Genomic DNA, 17,332 nt, shown 5'->3' with positions numbered 1-17,332 from the left:
TGTTACTGTCAGGCCCTCTACCCCAGATCCCATCTCAGATAGAAGAGCAAGAAGAGGGGCCCACACTCCCCAAGAGAAGCACAGTCCTCCCAGAACACACAATAGGCAGTTAGTGGGGCGGAGCTCCCTGAGATCGCAGCACACACACATGAGGGGAAAATTCAGAACTGACAGGCTCCCACCCCATCTCAAAACTCCCAACTTTCTCTGCTATCCCTGCTCTGTAATAGTGTCTTTCTAAATGAGAGAGTCTCTAGCTTAACTAAAAATTGTGGGCTTGATGCAAGAAATATTGTGTGAAATTCTGTGCCCTGTGTTATGCAGATGGTAGGACTATGATGATAGTGGTCCTTTCTGGCCTTAAAAATCTCTGAATTGTGGTTTAGCAATTCAGCACGGTATGAAAGCATGTGCTTAAGACCCATTGACATTGATAGGAGTTAAGCACAAGTTTTCCTGAAGTAGAGCCCAAATGCAGAAAATAGTTCTGTTAGGATCATGAGTAAAAGTGCTGGTGTACCCATAGTGTTGTTTTGTGAGATTGTGTGATACTTATGAGGGAAGGCATTAATGAAAATAGCTCCCTGAAACAAGAATAGTTATTAAAAAATAATTACAAATAAATTGTTGTTGTACAATACTCGGCAATTTCCACCAACTGAAAAAATTGTCCATGGATAATTACTCCAAATTCCCAACATACTTGTATGTAATCTTTGAAGTATGTCACTTACATTAAAAAAAGACAACTCTCCTCTTTTGTCAAACTTTCCTCAGAGATCTAATCAGGATGGTCTGGGACAATTCCACAACTCAGAAGAAAGCCTTTATAAAGAGATCAGTCTCTCTTGCATTATGCCCAGAAGGTGGCAGGAGTTGGGGCTTGATCTGATATCCAGTTGCAATGAGTTCCACACTTAAGGGCCATCTGCTGAGGGTGTCCTGTCCCTAGCCGAAGTGAATTCAACTTACCTACTACTAGTTGAAGCATCCTTTCTGTGATTGTAACTGTCATGTTCACAGTGCAGAGAGAAGTAGCCTCAGAACCAAGCATCAGCCCATTCAGGGCCTTTATGATGCAGACTAAGACAAGTGTAAATGGAGGGAGCTCATTACATTCCTAGATCTGCTTATTCTGATTTACCACCCACTGGTTGACAGAATTAGTATGGAAACTCTTATACTGAAATCATGACTCACTGTTTTAGAACTCCCTTTTGTGTGAAACTTTGACTTAATATAATTTTTCTTCCTTCAGGTCTTGGTATAACACTGTCTCTTCTCTATAGTTCTCTTGTAATAATGGCCACTTCCTAAACAAAGTATAACTAAGTCAAATATGTTGCTGAGAGGAGAAAAGAGATACACATGCACAGGAAGTGGGAAAGAACCAAATGTTAATTATTTAATTGGCTTTATATCACCTTTCAACTGATGATGGATTGAATATATGATGGATTGAAAATATCCCTTTGTTTTTTAGAGGGTTGTGGCTGATAAACAGGAAAAACGAAATCAGGAACGCCTGAAACGCAGAGAGGAGAGGGAGAGAGAAGAAAGGGAGAAGCTAAGGAGGTAGAGATCTGCTCTGTTTTTAGCAGCATATGTTTAATAACCATTTTAGAATCTATGTAAGATTGAATTTTCTTGCATAATTGTGTGTGTGGATATATGCTTGGTGGCAAAACAGGCTGCATTTGCTGAAAATTCGACATGGATTGAAAGTTATTTGCTAATTGACTGCTTTTCTCAAGCCTATAATTTCTTGTTTCTATATAAGTTTTTCTATATAAGGAATAAATACAATTGAGTGAATATACACGTGAGCCAAATATTGACCTTTCAGTGGGATTTCAGACATAATTTTCTCTGAGAATTAACAAGTAAATTATATATTAGGTGTCTTTTTAGGGAAAATACCTTGCGTAGATAGATTGGAAAGTATCTGAAATACTCAAACCAGACTTAAAAAAGAAGTTGAGTATATGATTGGCCCTTTAGAAGCGCTCCTGAATCTTCCCAGGGAAATACACAATCACTGTTTCTAGAAATTCACATGCAGACTCTTTTAAACTGCTGTTTGCATGTATTTTGTTGTGGACTTAAGAAGTCCACAGTGACTTTCTACAGCAATATTGATGAGCTCAGATCTCAGCTGCGAAATCCCCCATATAATCAAGTGTTCTGTGCAGCAGAAGAACTGATGGTCAGTATTTTCCTTAACTCTCTGAGCTTTATGAAAAACAAGGAAGAGTTTAAATAAAATAGGGCAGGTCACCTTTCATTTTTGTGGCATGCTATACCCAGAAAGAAGAGAGAGGAAGCATTTAAAGAGTCAGATCAATGTAGCATTGGGAAATCTTTCTCTAAAGATACTGTAAGTCATATTTAAAAAGAGCCTTTATCTTAACTGTATCATAACTAGTAGAATAAGAAATGTAATGGTAAGTGATCAATTACTTTATCTTCTTCTCACTGTAGTTTCCTACATTTTTAGTTGTGTATCCGTTTTGTTTGTATAACAAAAGCTGATCTCCATTTTCAATTTGTTCCAGGTCCAGATCCCATAGCAAGAATCCCAGAAGGTGTGTAATCTGCAAGAAAGGGGGACTAGTATTAAAGCCAAGCTTTTAAAATCTAGAGCCTTTATAAATTTCATTATCAAGCATTACTAGACTGCAGTTTCCTTGTTTACCACCAAAGCATCGTAGAGAATGGCCATTCTCTACACATTTATACTTCACTCATCACTATGGTATTGGACTGCATATGCACGTGTGTTCACCCATCGCTAATACAATGTGGGTTTTTTTGTCCCCCTGTAGTAGTTAGAATATGTCGAGAAGCTTGAGTGTCTTGTTGCTTGCAAGCTAATGGCTCAGGTCCTTTAGCTTAATCAGTAGACACTTGCGCTTTTAGATCCAGAGGTCCCAGATTCAATCCCCACAAATGATCCATGCAGAGGTGTCAGTGCTTAGGCAATGCACTTTGCCTCTTAAGTTTCAATTAGAAGCCACTAGTCTGCATTGCTGTGTTTTCAGTAGGAAAGAATTTGTAATAAACTTTCAGGGGTTTGAGAGCCTTCAAATAGTCTTACTTTAGTGGCCCTAAACAAGAATATAGCTCTTATTTTGAAACTTCAGTGGTATCTGGTGCTTAAATACAAGGCTTCATAGACAGAACTGCATTGCAACATACAGCATCTGCCAGAGGCTCATTGTCATTGCATCTTTCATAACATCAACATTGTGTAACTTTATCTATTTGTTAAATAGACTCTGTCAAATAGGTTTTCTGAGGGTAGTGGCACAGCGCCAACCATGCAGTTTTTCCTTCATCTGCTCTAAATTTGGTTGGACTTGTCACAGGGAAATCTGGAGGGTTTCCCCATCCCTTTCCTCCTTCGGGCCTGTCTCTCTTAGAATTATATAATAGCTGTGATAATTGGAGACTGTTCTCTACAGACACAGTACTATGTATAGAGTACTAAATAGTGGTATATTGGTAGAGCAGCTGGGTTACTGCCTCATTCGCTGTAAATTGTTTCTATTTCCAGATCTAGGTCCCGAGATCGCCGCAAACATCGGTCTCGCTCTGTCTCCCGGGAACGAAAGAGAAGAACTCGTTCCAAATCCCGTGAGAAACGCCATCATCACAGGTCTCGCTCCAGCAGCCGCAGCAGGAGCCGCAGCCACCAGAGAAGCAGGCATAGTTCCAGAGACAGAAGCAGAGAGCGCAGCGCCAAAAAAAGGTAAATGTTGGTCTAGCAAAAGAAATTGTTTCCCTTTCCTGATATACTGATCAGAAAACAGTTCTAACTGTTTCTAAAAACTTTGGGTAGAAATGTAATTGTTTACCAAGAACACTTGGTAATTTTAAACACCTTATGGGTTATTTCCAAATTTCAGTCATTCTTTTAGCATCAACTGTGATACAGAAACAAGGTTAATTTTTTGGGGTTTGGTTTTGTTTTGGTGGGAGGAAACTGCTATGACAAAGTGCAGTATGTTTGTCAAATTATGAACTCTATGTTGTACTGTGAGTGAAAATAAGCTTGACGACCTATTGTACTGCATTCCAGACAGCTTCCCGTCCTGGGAAAGGTGTTTGATACATCACTGAAGGACTGTTGCTTGGAGCCATCTGTTGTGATTTTTTTATATTATCGTAGCACCTAGGAGCCCTGGTTGTGAACTAGAACCCCATTGTGTTAGGCGTTGTCCAAACACAACAAAAAAATCCAACTTCTGCCTCAAAGATCTTAGTCTGTTTTATGACAAGAGACAACAGATGGATATAGACAGACAGGAGTATAAGGAAACAGTGTGACAATATCAGTCAGTTTGATAGGCAGTGGTCTCAGTACATGAGCAGCCAAACCATTGTCCGGTTTTTTTATAGGCATCATGGCAAAGGAGTGCTTTGAGGAGGGTTTTGCAGGAGGATAATGATAATGAGTTAGTCTTGAGGAAGTTTATGGGGAGCTTCTCCCAACCAAGTGGGTGAAAGCACAAAGGTGCATATTTGAAAATTTAACAAATGTGTGGTGGCATGTCAGACAAGCATCTCCTTTTAAAAGAAAAACCTGACAGACTAACTACAAACAAAATTTGCCCTAAAGTTTGCGAAAAGGGTAGAGGGGGAGGGACACTGTGTGCAATATGAATTATCTGCACCTGTGGTGATTAAAATGAAAAAAAAAATCCAAATTTTACAGCTAAGCACAGATCCGTAGCTGACAAGTACATATCCAGAAACCACGCATGCATTTGGATCTAGCAGTCAAACATGGATCCAGATTCAACAGCTAGATATGAAGAACTGGTTACCAAAAAAATCAAATTGCCTGGGATGTAGCCAGCATGAGTATCTGACATCTTTGATTATTGAGAGTTATTTGTCTAGTGGTTCCATACCACTGATGCCCTGGTACTGAAATTCCAGTGCCATGATCTTTGCAGAACTACTTTCCTTATTGATTCTGTATCCAACATAGTGACTTGTGAGGGCTTCCACACTGGATTTGTTTCCTCAACACTGGAAAGAAGAAAAACAGGCTTCTGATCAGATCCAGGATGGTGGATCTCTGTTACAAGGAAAGTGTTTTAAACATTATGCTTCCTGTTTAGCCATTTTCAGATGTACAAACTCCATGCTCTGCATGGCTGAGGGAGAGTTTTTCTCCTTTTGATGTTCCATCAAATACAGCCCTGAGCCAGGTGTGCAAGATACAGATGCTGAGGATCTGAAAGGCCAAGAAGTGACACCTGAATGAGAGACTCCCTTCAGATGTGAGGGTTTATACACCAATGTTTTATTGATTTTGAGATATCTCACAGATCCAAAGATTTTTCTGCTGTGCAGCCTTTGTAGGAGACATAGGTTATGGTGTCTCAGAATCACTTTGATGCTCCAGAAAGGATTGCCTGTTGGCTTCCAAGCCTCTTTGAAGCCCTCAAATGCAAAGGCAAGAAAGATACTGAAATCCTTTCCCTTCCCCCATCCCTTCAGGGAGTTAAAAGGCATGTTGCCAAAGGTCTGTAGAGACAATAGAGTGCTGCAGGACCTATTTAGATTTAGAGCTCTATATGATGGGCTTTGAGACCCACTCTGATATCTCCTTGATCAGATATCATAAATAGATACATGGATCAGTCAACATGACTTCTTGCAGGAGGAAATTCTGTTAAAATGTTACTGGGCTGCCTACCTCCAGTTATACCTAGTTTCTGGTCCTAAACAAGGAAGGAGTACAGTGTCTAGGATTGGCTACCATTGACATTACCCCTTCCCCCAGCTGGGTAATAGAAACACATATGGGCACCAATATTTAGCTTTACTAAGCCTTCCTTGGCTTTAGTAGAGTATTCTGGTCTAATGGAGCAGTTGGCCAGCATTTTAGGTCTCAGTAAACCTAGCTTCTGTTCATCCCAATTTGGAAGGACAATTGAACCTAAGGGTTGAAATATCCATTGTCTACACTTAAATGCTGCAAGAGATTTGATTCCTGGCCACAGTGTGAATGGTGTTTGCAATCTATCATACAATGTGGACAACAGGACTACATGGCATGGGGCAGACTGCTATCTAGTTGTACTAATAGCCTGAGGGACAACATACTTCTGAGTTCCAGAGAAAAGAGCTCCTTATAATTTCCAGAAATGTTCCAGCATTACCCTCCCTTTCTGTGCAATGGTTGCATATTTATTTCTTTATACGTATCTCTGACTGGAATCGAAGAAGGTCTCTGTTAGTAATACCTGTACCTTTCCCATTGCTGTTTCTATGGCAGCAAGTGTTGCTTCTCTGTTATGAGTATTCTCTCTGAATGTGTGGGTGTCTCTGTGTAGACTTGACCCTGTGAGTGTCCCTAATAGTTTGCACAACTTTCATATTCAGAAGATTTGTTGTCACTAAAGCCTTGATATATTCCAGACCTGTAAACTTTTCTGCAATTGACAGGTTTCTTATCTATGCAGTTACTTGGTTGCTTTAATACCAGCTTATGTCTAAGGCTTCAGCAGGGCTCTTCATGACTCTAACCTTTTCTTGACACCTGGAACACCTGTGCTATAATGCATTGGTATTCTCCAGATGCAAGATTTCATAAGATTGGAAAGAGCATGCTCTCCAGGGAATTAATCATACTCCTGCTGTGTGCAGTAATAGTCCTAGAATGGAAAGGAATCTTCAGCTTCATCTCCATCAACTCCCAGGTTTGGGATCTTGATGGAGGATGTAGCTCCACGTAAAGATATGGCAGCTGAGTGAAAGGCTGCCCTGACCAGCAAGGCTCTTCTTCCTCCATGAAATCCACACCTGTCTAAATTATGATGGACAGTATTAAATGAAATGTATTACACAGACCACTGAAGAGGAGTTTTCTCTAACCAATTATGACAGGGAAATTTCCTGTTCACAAAGTACAGTATCTTCATTGAATTGATCCAATGTCTCATCTACCAGGGAAAGAAGGTCTATTGACAGATTCTTTGAGAAGCATTTCTTTCAACAAATGGGTAAAATATTATCAGAGTCCTTTCCAAACAGGGATAACATTCCTGCCTATAGTTCTGAACCAAAGACAAGCAAGTCCTAATGTAGCACTCTTTCCTGCACTAAGAACAGGACATTTTTTGCATGTTGCCCCTGATTTATTGAATCAAGATAGATTTTGATGTTAGTCAGGTTGGTACCAAGTTGCTGTCAGTAATCATGGTTAGAGTTTGGCAAGTCTGTCACTTAGTATCTTGGTTATGGTACAATATCCATCAAGTCTTCCTATCCAAACCACTGGGTCTCCTGTCTCCATCTAGGTTTGAAGTTTCTCTGGTTGACATCTTGACTCCATATTGCTGGATCTCTTGATTTATGAATGTTTATGCTGATGTCTGAAAGACTGTTGAAAAACAGGAGACTGATCAGTCAGACCTACTGTAGGAATCTCTTTCGATTCCCTATCTGAGCAGTTCCTAAGCGGGTGAACTTCATAAGTCGTCTTTCATTGGGGTTTTTAAAAAAAAGACTATTACATTTGAGAGAGATTTTAAAAAGAAAAAAAAAAGAAAAACTCCTGCCAAAGGCCATTTGATTTGTCATCTCTGTTCCAATATCTGATACACTGACAGCTTTTCTTCACCTAGGAATAACCTTATCTGTGACAGGGTTGCTCTGTGTACCTCTAGAGCTGCTTGGGTAGTTACTGTGCTGTCAGAGCTGCAGAAAAGTAGACTAAATTTTCCATTGTAATGCTTGTGATGTACTGCAAATTCTGTGAAGAATAGGTTCATTTGACTGACCCTAAGGTGCCCCCATGTAGCATGAACTATGGGATTGTAATTTTTATTCTCATAAAACTCAGAGGTTTCCATTTAAACATTGGTCAGATAATTCTCTGGACTGTATCTCTATTCTTGATAGTGTAGATAGTCATTAGGCTTGTATCTCAAACTGTCTCCTTTAAGTTTCATTCTTACAGAGCAGGTGGTACTGCCCTCCTGTCCATCTTAATTGAGATGCCGGGCTTTCCATCTCTTTCAGACCACTTGAATGTCTATATGTACCTGAGACTCATTTACATTCAAGGAGAAATCATAGAACTGTAGGATATTCATCCTTCCCCCACCCCCCATCTCCCGGTGCTGAGGAAGGATTAAATATTCCTACAGCATCCCTGATTGGTGTTTATCTAACCTGTTCTTAAAACCCTCAATGATATGGATTTCACAGCCTCCTAGATAGCCTGTCCCAGTGCTTAACTAGCCTTTTAGTTAGAAAGTTTTTCCTAATATCCAATCCCAAATGTCCCTTGCTGCAAACCAAGCCAATTACTTTTGGTATCATATTTTGTATATTCAGAGAACTTTGTCATTATTTATATGGGGCCAAAGCTTATCTACAAGATCTCCAAGCTCTTTGAGCGATGGAGCTGACACATGAGGAGTCAGGCCCTAATGGTTCTGAGATTGTCCATGTAAAATGCACTGTGTTTCACAGTTACCATGATCTTACAGGGCTTCAGCCTCCTGGAACTATCGGCCCTCATCCAGGACACAGGCAGCATCCATGTCATGCCCTCACACTATCGTCATCACACCATGTTTTATGGGTGCTTCTGTAGCTATATGTGTGATTTGTTTTATTTTGGTAGTTTTAACAAAATTTTTCCCTCATTAAGACTTGTTTTGAGGAAGTGAGAAGTTTAGTCATCTCTGTTCACTTTGTCCAGAGCTGATGCTTGCTTGCTTCTAGGTTAACAAGGACAAATGAACTCTTAAAACTTCTCAGTGTATCTTCTTGCAAGTTGTACTGTTCATTAAACACCCACAAATAGGAATGTGCAGATGCCACTCAAAGAAGAAATGAAGGTTATTTACTTGTAACCAGAGTTCTTCTAGATGTGTCTCTGCATATTCACCCCCGCACATACACACCATCCCTTCTCTACTTCTTCAGTGTCTCAGATTAAGAATTCCCAAATTAGTGGAAGGAACCGGAGAATCGTTAGGGCCGCTTTCTCTTTATACCCTTAGAACTCTCCAAGGTGAGTGGAGAAGAGAGGGTGAATGGCCCTAAGAGACACTGCTTTCCAGAAGGTATTCAAAGCTGACAGCGCAGGTGCCATTATTCCCACAAGTGTGAATATGCAGAGGTTCATCTCAAGGAAATCCAGCTACAGGTAAGTAACCTTCATTTCCTAGCTTTCCTGCCACGTTTTTCCCAAAGGGATTGAACTAGAAGCTGAGAGTGCCCACAGTCTAGCTCTGGGAAGTGTGTAAGCAACTGGTGGAGGGTGCTCAGTAGGGCTCAGACACTGATTTGGGGTCTAGGACCTCTTGGTGGAGGCACCCCACGTCCCAAGGCAGGGTGTCAAACGAGGTCTAAGCCTGACTGTGTATCCATAATCCCAGAGCTAGAGACAGTGACTAGATTCTACCCAGACCCAGTTGCACTGGAAATGCAATGGGATGCAGTGATTGGGTCCACTCGCAACCGACTGACCATACAGAGTAATAACTGGGCCAGGTTGTAACAACTCTCATCATTTCTTAATCATTTGGTCTGTAATTTGAGTTACTTGTGTAATTGATACTAGGTACTTCTTTATCACCCTCTGAGAGCCACAAGATGCTTTTTAAATATTTAAGCTTCACAAGACTCCTGTGAAGTAATTTCTGTTTAACAGCTCGGGGTGTGACTTGCCCAAGCTCATAAAGGAAGTCTGCTTTAAAACTTGGGAACAGATTGTAGATCTTCTTTCTTTGTTTTGTCCTTTGAAGAGTTGACAGTGAGACACTAAGGGTATGTCTACACTGCAGAGTGAAGTCGATTTACTTTAAATTGACTTTCACCTGCCAAATTTTAGAAGTTGCAGGAGCGTGATCACACTCTGCGCCAGGCTCATACGTCCCCACTCTCCACAGTTGGGTCAACATTCAAAGCAGTGCATTGTAGGTAGCTTTCCCACAGTGCAGCTAGTGCTGGAGGCTGTTGGGAAGATTCTCGTCGTCCCTTGATGCAACCTCCTTCCCTCTCCCTTCCTGCCCCAAACAAACAAGAAACGGTTTTCACGCTGTTTGTGTATGCCGCGTATTGCTGCAGAGACATGGAGCCTGATCAGCTCTACACTATCATTGTGAGCATCACAAATACGTTGCGGCTTATCCTGGAGTATTTTCAAAGGCGAGAGATGAGCCAAAGCACAGAAAACAGTGGTGTCACCGAGGCTGCCCTGCTACAAGCCATAGAGCAGAACAATTCCTGATTACTGCAGGCTGTCACGCATCATCTGCAGTCAGTGGAGCACCGGTTCTGGTCCCGGGAAGCAAGCACAGACTAGTGGGATCGAATCATTATGAAGCTGTGGGATGATGACAGGTGGCTGCAGAACTTTTGTATGTGAAAGGCCTCTTTCTTTGAGCTTTGCGCAAAGCTGTCCCTGAAGCGCGTGAATATTTGCTTGAGATCAGCTCTGACGTGGAGAAGCGAGTTGCCATCGCTCTGTGGAAACTGGCAACCCCCGATTGCTACTGGTCAGTTGGGAATCAATTTGGAGTCAGTAAATCTACAGTGGGAGCTGCTGTGATACAAGTGTGCAGGGCCATCAATAGGCTTCTGCTATGAAGGGTAGTGACTTTGGGAAACGTGCAGGACATACTGGACGGGTTTGCCATGATGGGTTTCCCAAACTGGAGGGAGGTGGGGGGGCTATTGATGACATGCATATCCCTATCTTAGCGCCTGACCACTTTGCAATAGAGTACATAAACCGCAAGGGATAGTTTTCCATGGTGTTACAGGCCGTTCAGGATCACAGGGGTTATTTCACTGACCTCAATGTGGGGTGGTCTGGAAAGGTGCATGACGCACATATTTAGGAACTCAGGTCTGTTCAAGAAGATGCAGGCAGGCATTTTCTTCCCAGACCAAAAAATAAACGTTGGGGATGTGGAAATGCCAATAGTTATCCTGCGGGATCCTGCCTACCCTTGCTGCCTTGGCTGATGAAGCCCTATACCGGGCACCTTAACAGGAAGAAGGAGTGTTTTAATAACAGGCTCAGCACTTGCAAAATGGTGGTGGGATGTGCATTTGGCTGTTTAAAGGCCAGATGAAGATGTCTCCTTACTAAGATAGACATCAGTGAAAAGAACATCCCATCAGTTATATCTGTATGCTGCGTTCTTCATAATGTGTGTGAAGCAAAGGGGGAAAACTTCCCCCAGGGTTGGGCTGTGGAGGCTGAAAGGCTGGCTGCAAATTTTGAGCAGCCTGATGCCAGCAGTATGCTCAGAGCCAACCACAGAGCACTTCACCTTCAGGAAGCATTGAAAAAACGGTTCTGCACTGACCCGCAGTAATGTTTGTATGTTTTGTGCCTTTCTTTCCCATCCCTCCTACCATCAATATCAGCGCCCTCCACTTCTATCCCCACCCAAACTGTGAATTAATAAAGAGACATGTTTTTTAACACTCAAAAGTTTTTTATTTATGAACACTGCTGTGTGGGGAAATGTAGGTAAAATCAGTTTCAAGTGACATGTAAGCAAATGTTGTTGCTTGCACTTCTTAGCGGAGCCACCGCGTCCTTCTGTTTGCCTTGACCAGGGTGGAGTGCACCATATACTGCAGCGTGCCCAGTCTCCTCCTAGACTGCTTGGGGGTGGGAGAGGGCAACAAAGCGTTAGGCGGAGGAGCGTTCTGGAGGGGCTGCAGAGGGACTCTGTCCTGCTGCCGCTCTTCCTGGAGCGCCACAAGATGCCTGAGCGTGTCTGACAGATCCCTCATTATACACAACATCTGCTGCTGCGTACTGCGCTCCTGCGCAGATCTTCTATGCTCCATGTCCAGTTTCTGGGACAAGGACATCCTCCATGCTCTGTGATCTGTCTCAGCGGCTGCGGAGGCATTCATGAGCTCACTGAACATGTCGTCCTGTGATTTTTTCTTTTTTGATTTTTTTTTTCTTTCTGATCTGGGAAAGTCTTTCAGCAGCAGGTCTGGCTGGGATGGGCCAAGGCCAAGGTGTCTACAGAAAGACAATAAAAGCACAACGTTGCCCTTGTTAGCAGACCCAAAGAACTGAAGCAACTGCTACAATGTAAAAAGTACTCCCCTTCATGTGCACAAGGCTAAGCCAGACCCGCATTCCATTCTGTACATCTCAGAAGAGTCGGGTCGGACTGCTGTAATGGAGATGATACGCCAGGGACCCTTTCATCTGTTATAGAGAGGCTTAATTAGCAGTAAAATCAACAGTCCAAAATTAATCTATGAGAGGGATCACCAGGCTCCCCGGTTACATGCAGAGGAACGGCTTGGGAGGAGGTGGGCAGAGATGATCAGAGGACACCACTGCGGGTGAATTGTAGCATCAGAAACCATAGGACAACTATTGAACTGACCCACTATGCCCATAGAAATGGGACTAGAGGCTTAAAGGGGATCAACTGTATAGTTTGGGTGCTTTAAACGTGCGCCATCTTCCCTAGGTGACCATGAGCAATATCAGTCTCCTGAGGGTAATGCAGGTGAAAAGGGAAGAGTTGCTGCAAGCATCGGGGTACAGGCCTGGCCCTTATGCTGTGCTATGTTCTGTGATGATACTGGCTCATTTAATTGTGGTGTGGTGAGGAAAAGTATCCTACCATGGCGGAAGAAACAAGGCTGCCCTCCCAAGAAACCATGTGCAAGGGGTAACAGATTACCTGCATGAGAGTTTCCTGGAGATATCAGTGGATGATTCTCGGAGCATACCTCTGCACATAAATAATCTGTTACAGGAGTAATCCTCCAGTGAAGTTTGCTAACACCCAGAAATACCCTCCCCTCCAAATAAAAAGGCCATTTTAGAAGTTGGATCAGGGACATAACCGCTAAGAAGAAAAACTCACCAGATGTGCCATCCCTGGGATCACGATCGTTACTGCTGTCCTGTGTGTTGCTGGACTGCTCTGGGGTCAGGATTAGGTCCTGGCTCTCTGGGAGAATGGACACCCCACTCTTGTGCACCCTGCTCTTCTCCTCCTCCTCCTCGTCCACAGAGTCCTCCTCATTCTCCCTGCACTGGGATTCAGCGGACGTATCAATTCTGCGTGGCGGCATTGTGGTGGGGTCACTGCTGAGAATTGCATGCAGCTCCTCATAGAAGCAGCATGTTTTGGGTGAGGAGCCAGAACGGCTGTTTAGCTTCCTTAGCTTTCTGATATGCCTGACGTAGCTCTTTGATCTTCACACAGCACTGCTGCATGTCCCTGTTGTGCCGTTTCTCCAACTTGCCCTGGGATATCTTCCCATATATATCTAAATTTCTTTTGCTGGCTCTGAGCTGAGCCAGAACAGACTCTTTGCCCCACAGACCAATGGGATTCAAGACCTCTGGTCGATTCCGTGCTGGAGTGCATTTGTGTTGTGCAGTAGCCAGGACGAGTTCATCTACAAAGCTCTCTCTATGCTGGCTGCACAGGAAATGAAAATTCAAAATTTCCCGGGGATTGAAGGGGGAGCTATTTCCTGTTTACGTGGCCACGTAACAGCAGAGCACGAATGTCCAGAGCGGTCACAACAGGGCATTATGGGATAGGTCCCGGAGGCCAGTAATGTTGACTTACGGCACTCTCTGCCTACACTGACACAAATTCGACTCATGAAATTCAATTTACGTGCTACGCCACTTGCGGAGGTGGTTTTATTAGGTCGACTTTTACCGCACTTTGAATCGACGGAACTAACGTGCCAGTGTAGATGCATACTTTAGGAGTTTGGCATAAGTGACATTATGTTGACCTCCGTTGCCAGTGTACACCAGGCCTAATTCAAACGCTCAGCACCATTCCATTACTGGAAAGAGGGCAACCTCATATTTTAGTGTTAAGTAGAATCATAGAATGATAGAATATTAGAGTTGGAAGGGACCTCAGGAGGTCATCTAGTCCAACCCCCTGCTCAAAGCAGGACTAACCTCAGCTATATCATCCCAACCAGGGCTTTGTCAAGCCTCAGCTTAAAAACCTCTAAGGATGGAGATTCCACCACCTCCCTAGGTAACCTATTCCAGTGCTTCACCACCCTCCTAGTAAAAAACTTTTTCCTAATGTCCAACCTAGACCTCCTGCCCTGCAACTTGAGACCGTTGCTCCTTGTTCTGTCATCTGCCACCACCGAGAATAGCCTAGCCCCATCCTCCGTGGAACCCCCTTTCAGGTAGTTAAAGGCCGCTATCAAATCCCCCCTCACTCTTCTCTTTTGCAGACTAAACAAGCCCAGTTCCCTCAGCCTCTCCTCATAAGTCCTGTGCTCCAGCCCCCTAATCATTTTGGTTGCCCTCCGCTGCACTCTCTCCAACTTGTCCACATCCTTTTTTGTAGTGGGGGGCCCAAAACTGGACACAATATTCTAAATGCGGCCTCACCAATGCCGAATAGAGGGGAATAATCACTTCCCGTGACCTGCTGGAAATGCCCCTCCTAATGCAGCCCAATATGCCATTAGCCTTCTTGACAACCAGGGCACACTGCTGACTCATATCCAGCTTTTTATCCACCGTTACCCCCAGGTCCCTTTCTGCAGAGCTGCTGCCCAGTTCGTTGGTCCCTAGTCTATAGCTGTGCATGGGATTCTTCCTTCCTAAGTGGAGGACTCTGAACTTATCTTTGTTGAACCTCATTAGATTTCTTTTGGCCCAATCCTCCAGTTTGTTTAGGTCACTCTGTATCCTATCCCTACCTTGCAGGGTATCTACCACTCCCCCCAGCTTAGTGTCATCCGCAAACTTGCTGAGGGTGCAATCTACCCCATCCTCCAGATCATTAATAAAGATGTTGAACAAAACCGGCCCCAGGACCGACCCCTGGGGAACTCCGCTTGTGACCGGTTGCCAGCTAGACATGGAGCCATTGATCACTACTTGTTGAGCCCTATGCTCTAGCCAGTTCTCTATCCATTTTATAGTCCATTCATCCAACCCATACTTCTTTAACTTTAACTTACACACAATTTCTTGACCACTACATCTACTACCCCTTCCATCATTTAGTTTTTTATAACATTGGAAAGCTTCACTGGTAATATCACTTACAAAGCTTTTTCATCTATAGATTCAAAGTGCTTTACAAAGGGGAGTAAGTATTTAACCCCATTGTACAGGACTGGGAATCTGAGACACAGATTTTTACTTGATTAAAGCTGTACCACAGATCTGCACCAGAAAATTCCTGTGGCTGTCTGGCAGAGTTCTTGGATGTTCAAATAATCATAGTAAAATTATCTAAAAAAATTAAAAACCATGCAACCTTCCTAAAATTATTCAAAAATGCCAATTTTCCTGAGAGGACAAATGAATAAAACAATTCTGATATCTATAAACCAAGCTGTTCTTGAGGGATGACATTCTAAAAATTAGAAGATTCAGTAGTTTGCTTTCTATTCATAAAAAGAAGAAAATAAAAACACCTCATATATCAAACTCACTTGAAAATTGCCCTGTCTTATTTACCTCAGTGTGTGCTAGAAAATTCTCTTGTTTGGGCTAAAGACCTTACGCTAAGCTCCATAATAAATGTACTTAAAAAATGCTGCCTCTAGCTAGTCTACTGTTTTGAAGTTGGAGACGGGGGGCTGTGTCTCCTGATGGCTTCTCATATATTTGTCTATATTGAACCCAATTCGGATCTGTCTGCAAAGGATAAATACAAAATTTTAGCAAAACATGTTCTTTGGCAGTGACAAATTCATGACTAATCTGAATTCTCAAATGTTTTGCACTTCACAGATCCTCAAAAGAAAGATCTTCCCGAGACAAAGAACGGTCAAGAGATCATGATAGAACATCGCGTGACAAAGACAGGAGCTCAAGAGAGAGATCACCCCGTGATTGCAAAGACAGGAAACGATCATATGAAAGTGCTAATGGCCGATCAGAAGATCGGAGGAGCTCAGAAGAGCGTGAAGCAGGGGAGATATAACTGCTGTACATTCACCTGATCCTCTAGCTTCCTATGGAGTTGCATACTATGGTTTAGTTTACAGTTGTTCAAAGGGACACCAGTGAGCAATTCCAGACACTGATCCAACTAGGGTAGATGTACAGTATATAAAAGTGTTTATAACTAAGTCTGAATTGAACCCCTTCAATTGATGATGCCTAAAGCTGTGTCCTTGACTTCGACCAAACTGTAAAACTTTTCTGAACGATTTATCTTTATCCAGGATGACAGTTTTATGTACCAAGGTGCAGATCTCAATGTTTTACTCTCCTTTCCAAAACAAGTTAAATAGTGAACAAATTATATTGTACTACTTGCCTTGGGTGCTCTCAGACCTTTATAAAATTCTCTAATTCTGTTCCAGTCCAAACAGCAGCATTCAGGGTTTTTTTAAGAGGGCGGGTGGGTACTAAACTTTTATTCTAAGGTTATGTTTCCCAATGATTGTATGGGAACCTAGGCGTTGGTTACAGTCAGCATTTAGACTGGAATGTGTGCCAGAGAAAGCTAAAATGTCGTTTTTTACAGTGCCTATTTAGACTTGGGAATTGAACAGCTGTTGCATTACATCTTTTTTTTTATTTTTATTGAAATTTTGAAATCAAAGCCAGTCCCATATCTGTACCATTCGATTGGTATGTGTTCAGTATATTTGGGTTTTTTTCCATAAGGACTTTTTCTGCTTTTTCTTGTGGGGTGTAAACTGTACATCCTTAATTGTAAAAATAAATAAATAAAATAAAAAAATTAAAAAGTAAATGGCATTGTTGGTAAATTAACACTGAGCACCTTGGTCTCTCAAGGTGAATGTGGCTAATTATTTGTGTATGTTCTTTAGTAGGTCAGTTATATGAGAAGACTAAACAGTACAGAACTTTCTCATTTGGAGGAAAAAATTTTAAATGTACAACTCTTTACCACTGGAAGTGCTGTCTTTCTACTGAGACATAAAACAGACCCTGACTACTCCAAGTTCATAAAGAGACAAACGCTCTTAAAATCATAGTGTCCTGGCTGTTACCAACACATACCTCTAGCAGCTTCAACTTGGAAAAGTTAGTCTTTACTTCTCCTCCTTAAAATGAACATTGTGTTGCTGATTCAGAATGTTATCCATGGTCCATCCCAGAGGCAGCTGCATTTCATTTGTGAGTGAGTGAGTGATCCTGCACAATGAAAGGTGCTTTAGAAATGTAAGTTATATTTATATTTATTTGAATTTAGTTTGAATTTCCTCACCCATGAACTACACAGTGATGTAGTGAGACACTGTCATTGTTCAACAAGTCCAGTGTGTCCTTTGTACCCTGTAAGCTGAGGGCACGTATGAGCCCTTGCAACATAGACAT

The 17,332-nt window shown here is 42.5% G+C and overlaps 1 protein-coding gene across 5 annotated transcripts in view; it reads left to right on the top strand.

Moving 5' to 3' along the window:
• The window catches only part of LUC7L2 (LUC7 like 2, pre-mRNA splicing factor), a 51,990-nt gene extending 35,248 nt beyond the window's left edge, over nucleotides 1-16,742 (top strand). For all 5 annotated transcript variants that reach the window (XM_067559644.1, XM_067559645.1, XM_067559643.1 and 2 more), the window contains 4 exons: nucleotides 1,484-1,575; nucleotides 2,556-2,585; nucleotides 3,557-3,751; nucleotides 15,770-16,742. In XM_067559644.1, coding sequence (XP_067415745.1) covers nucleotides 1,484-1,575; nucleotides 2,556-2,585; nucleotides 3,557-3,751; nucleotides 15,770-15,962 — 510 coding nt within the window. In that variant the 3' untranslated portion in view covers nucleotides 15,963-16,742. The remainder of the gene's footprint in view (nucleotides 1-1,483; nucleotides 1,576-2,555; nucleotides 2,586-3,556; nucleotides 3,752-15,769) is intronic.
• The last annotated feature ends 590 nt before the right edge of the window (nucleotides 16,743-17,332 follow it).

This window comes from Emydura macquarii, unplaced genomic scaffold (genome assembly GCF_026122565.2).
Source record: "Emydura macquarii macquarii isolate MOO-44397 ecotype Brisbane River unplaced genomic scaffold, CSIRO-AGI_Emac_v2 contig_2205, whole genome shotgun sequence".
Lineage (NCBI taxonomy): Eukaryota > Metazoa > Chordata > Testudines > Chelidae > Emydura > Emydura macquarii.
The sequence above is the reverse complement of the archived record's forward strand: the minus strand, read 5'-3'. Positions and strand labels throughout refer to the sequence as shown.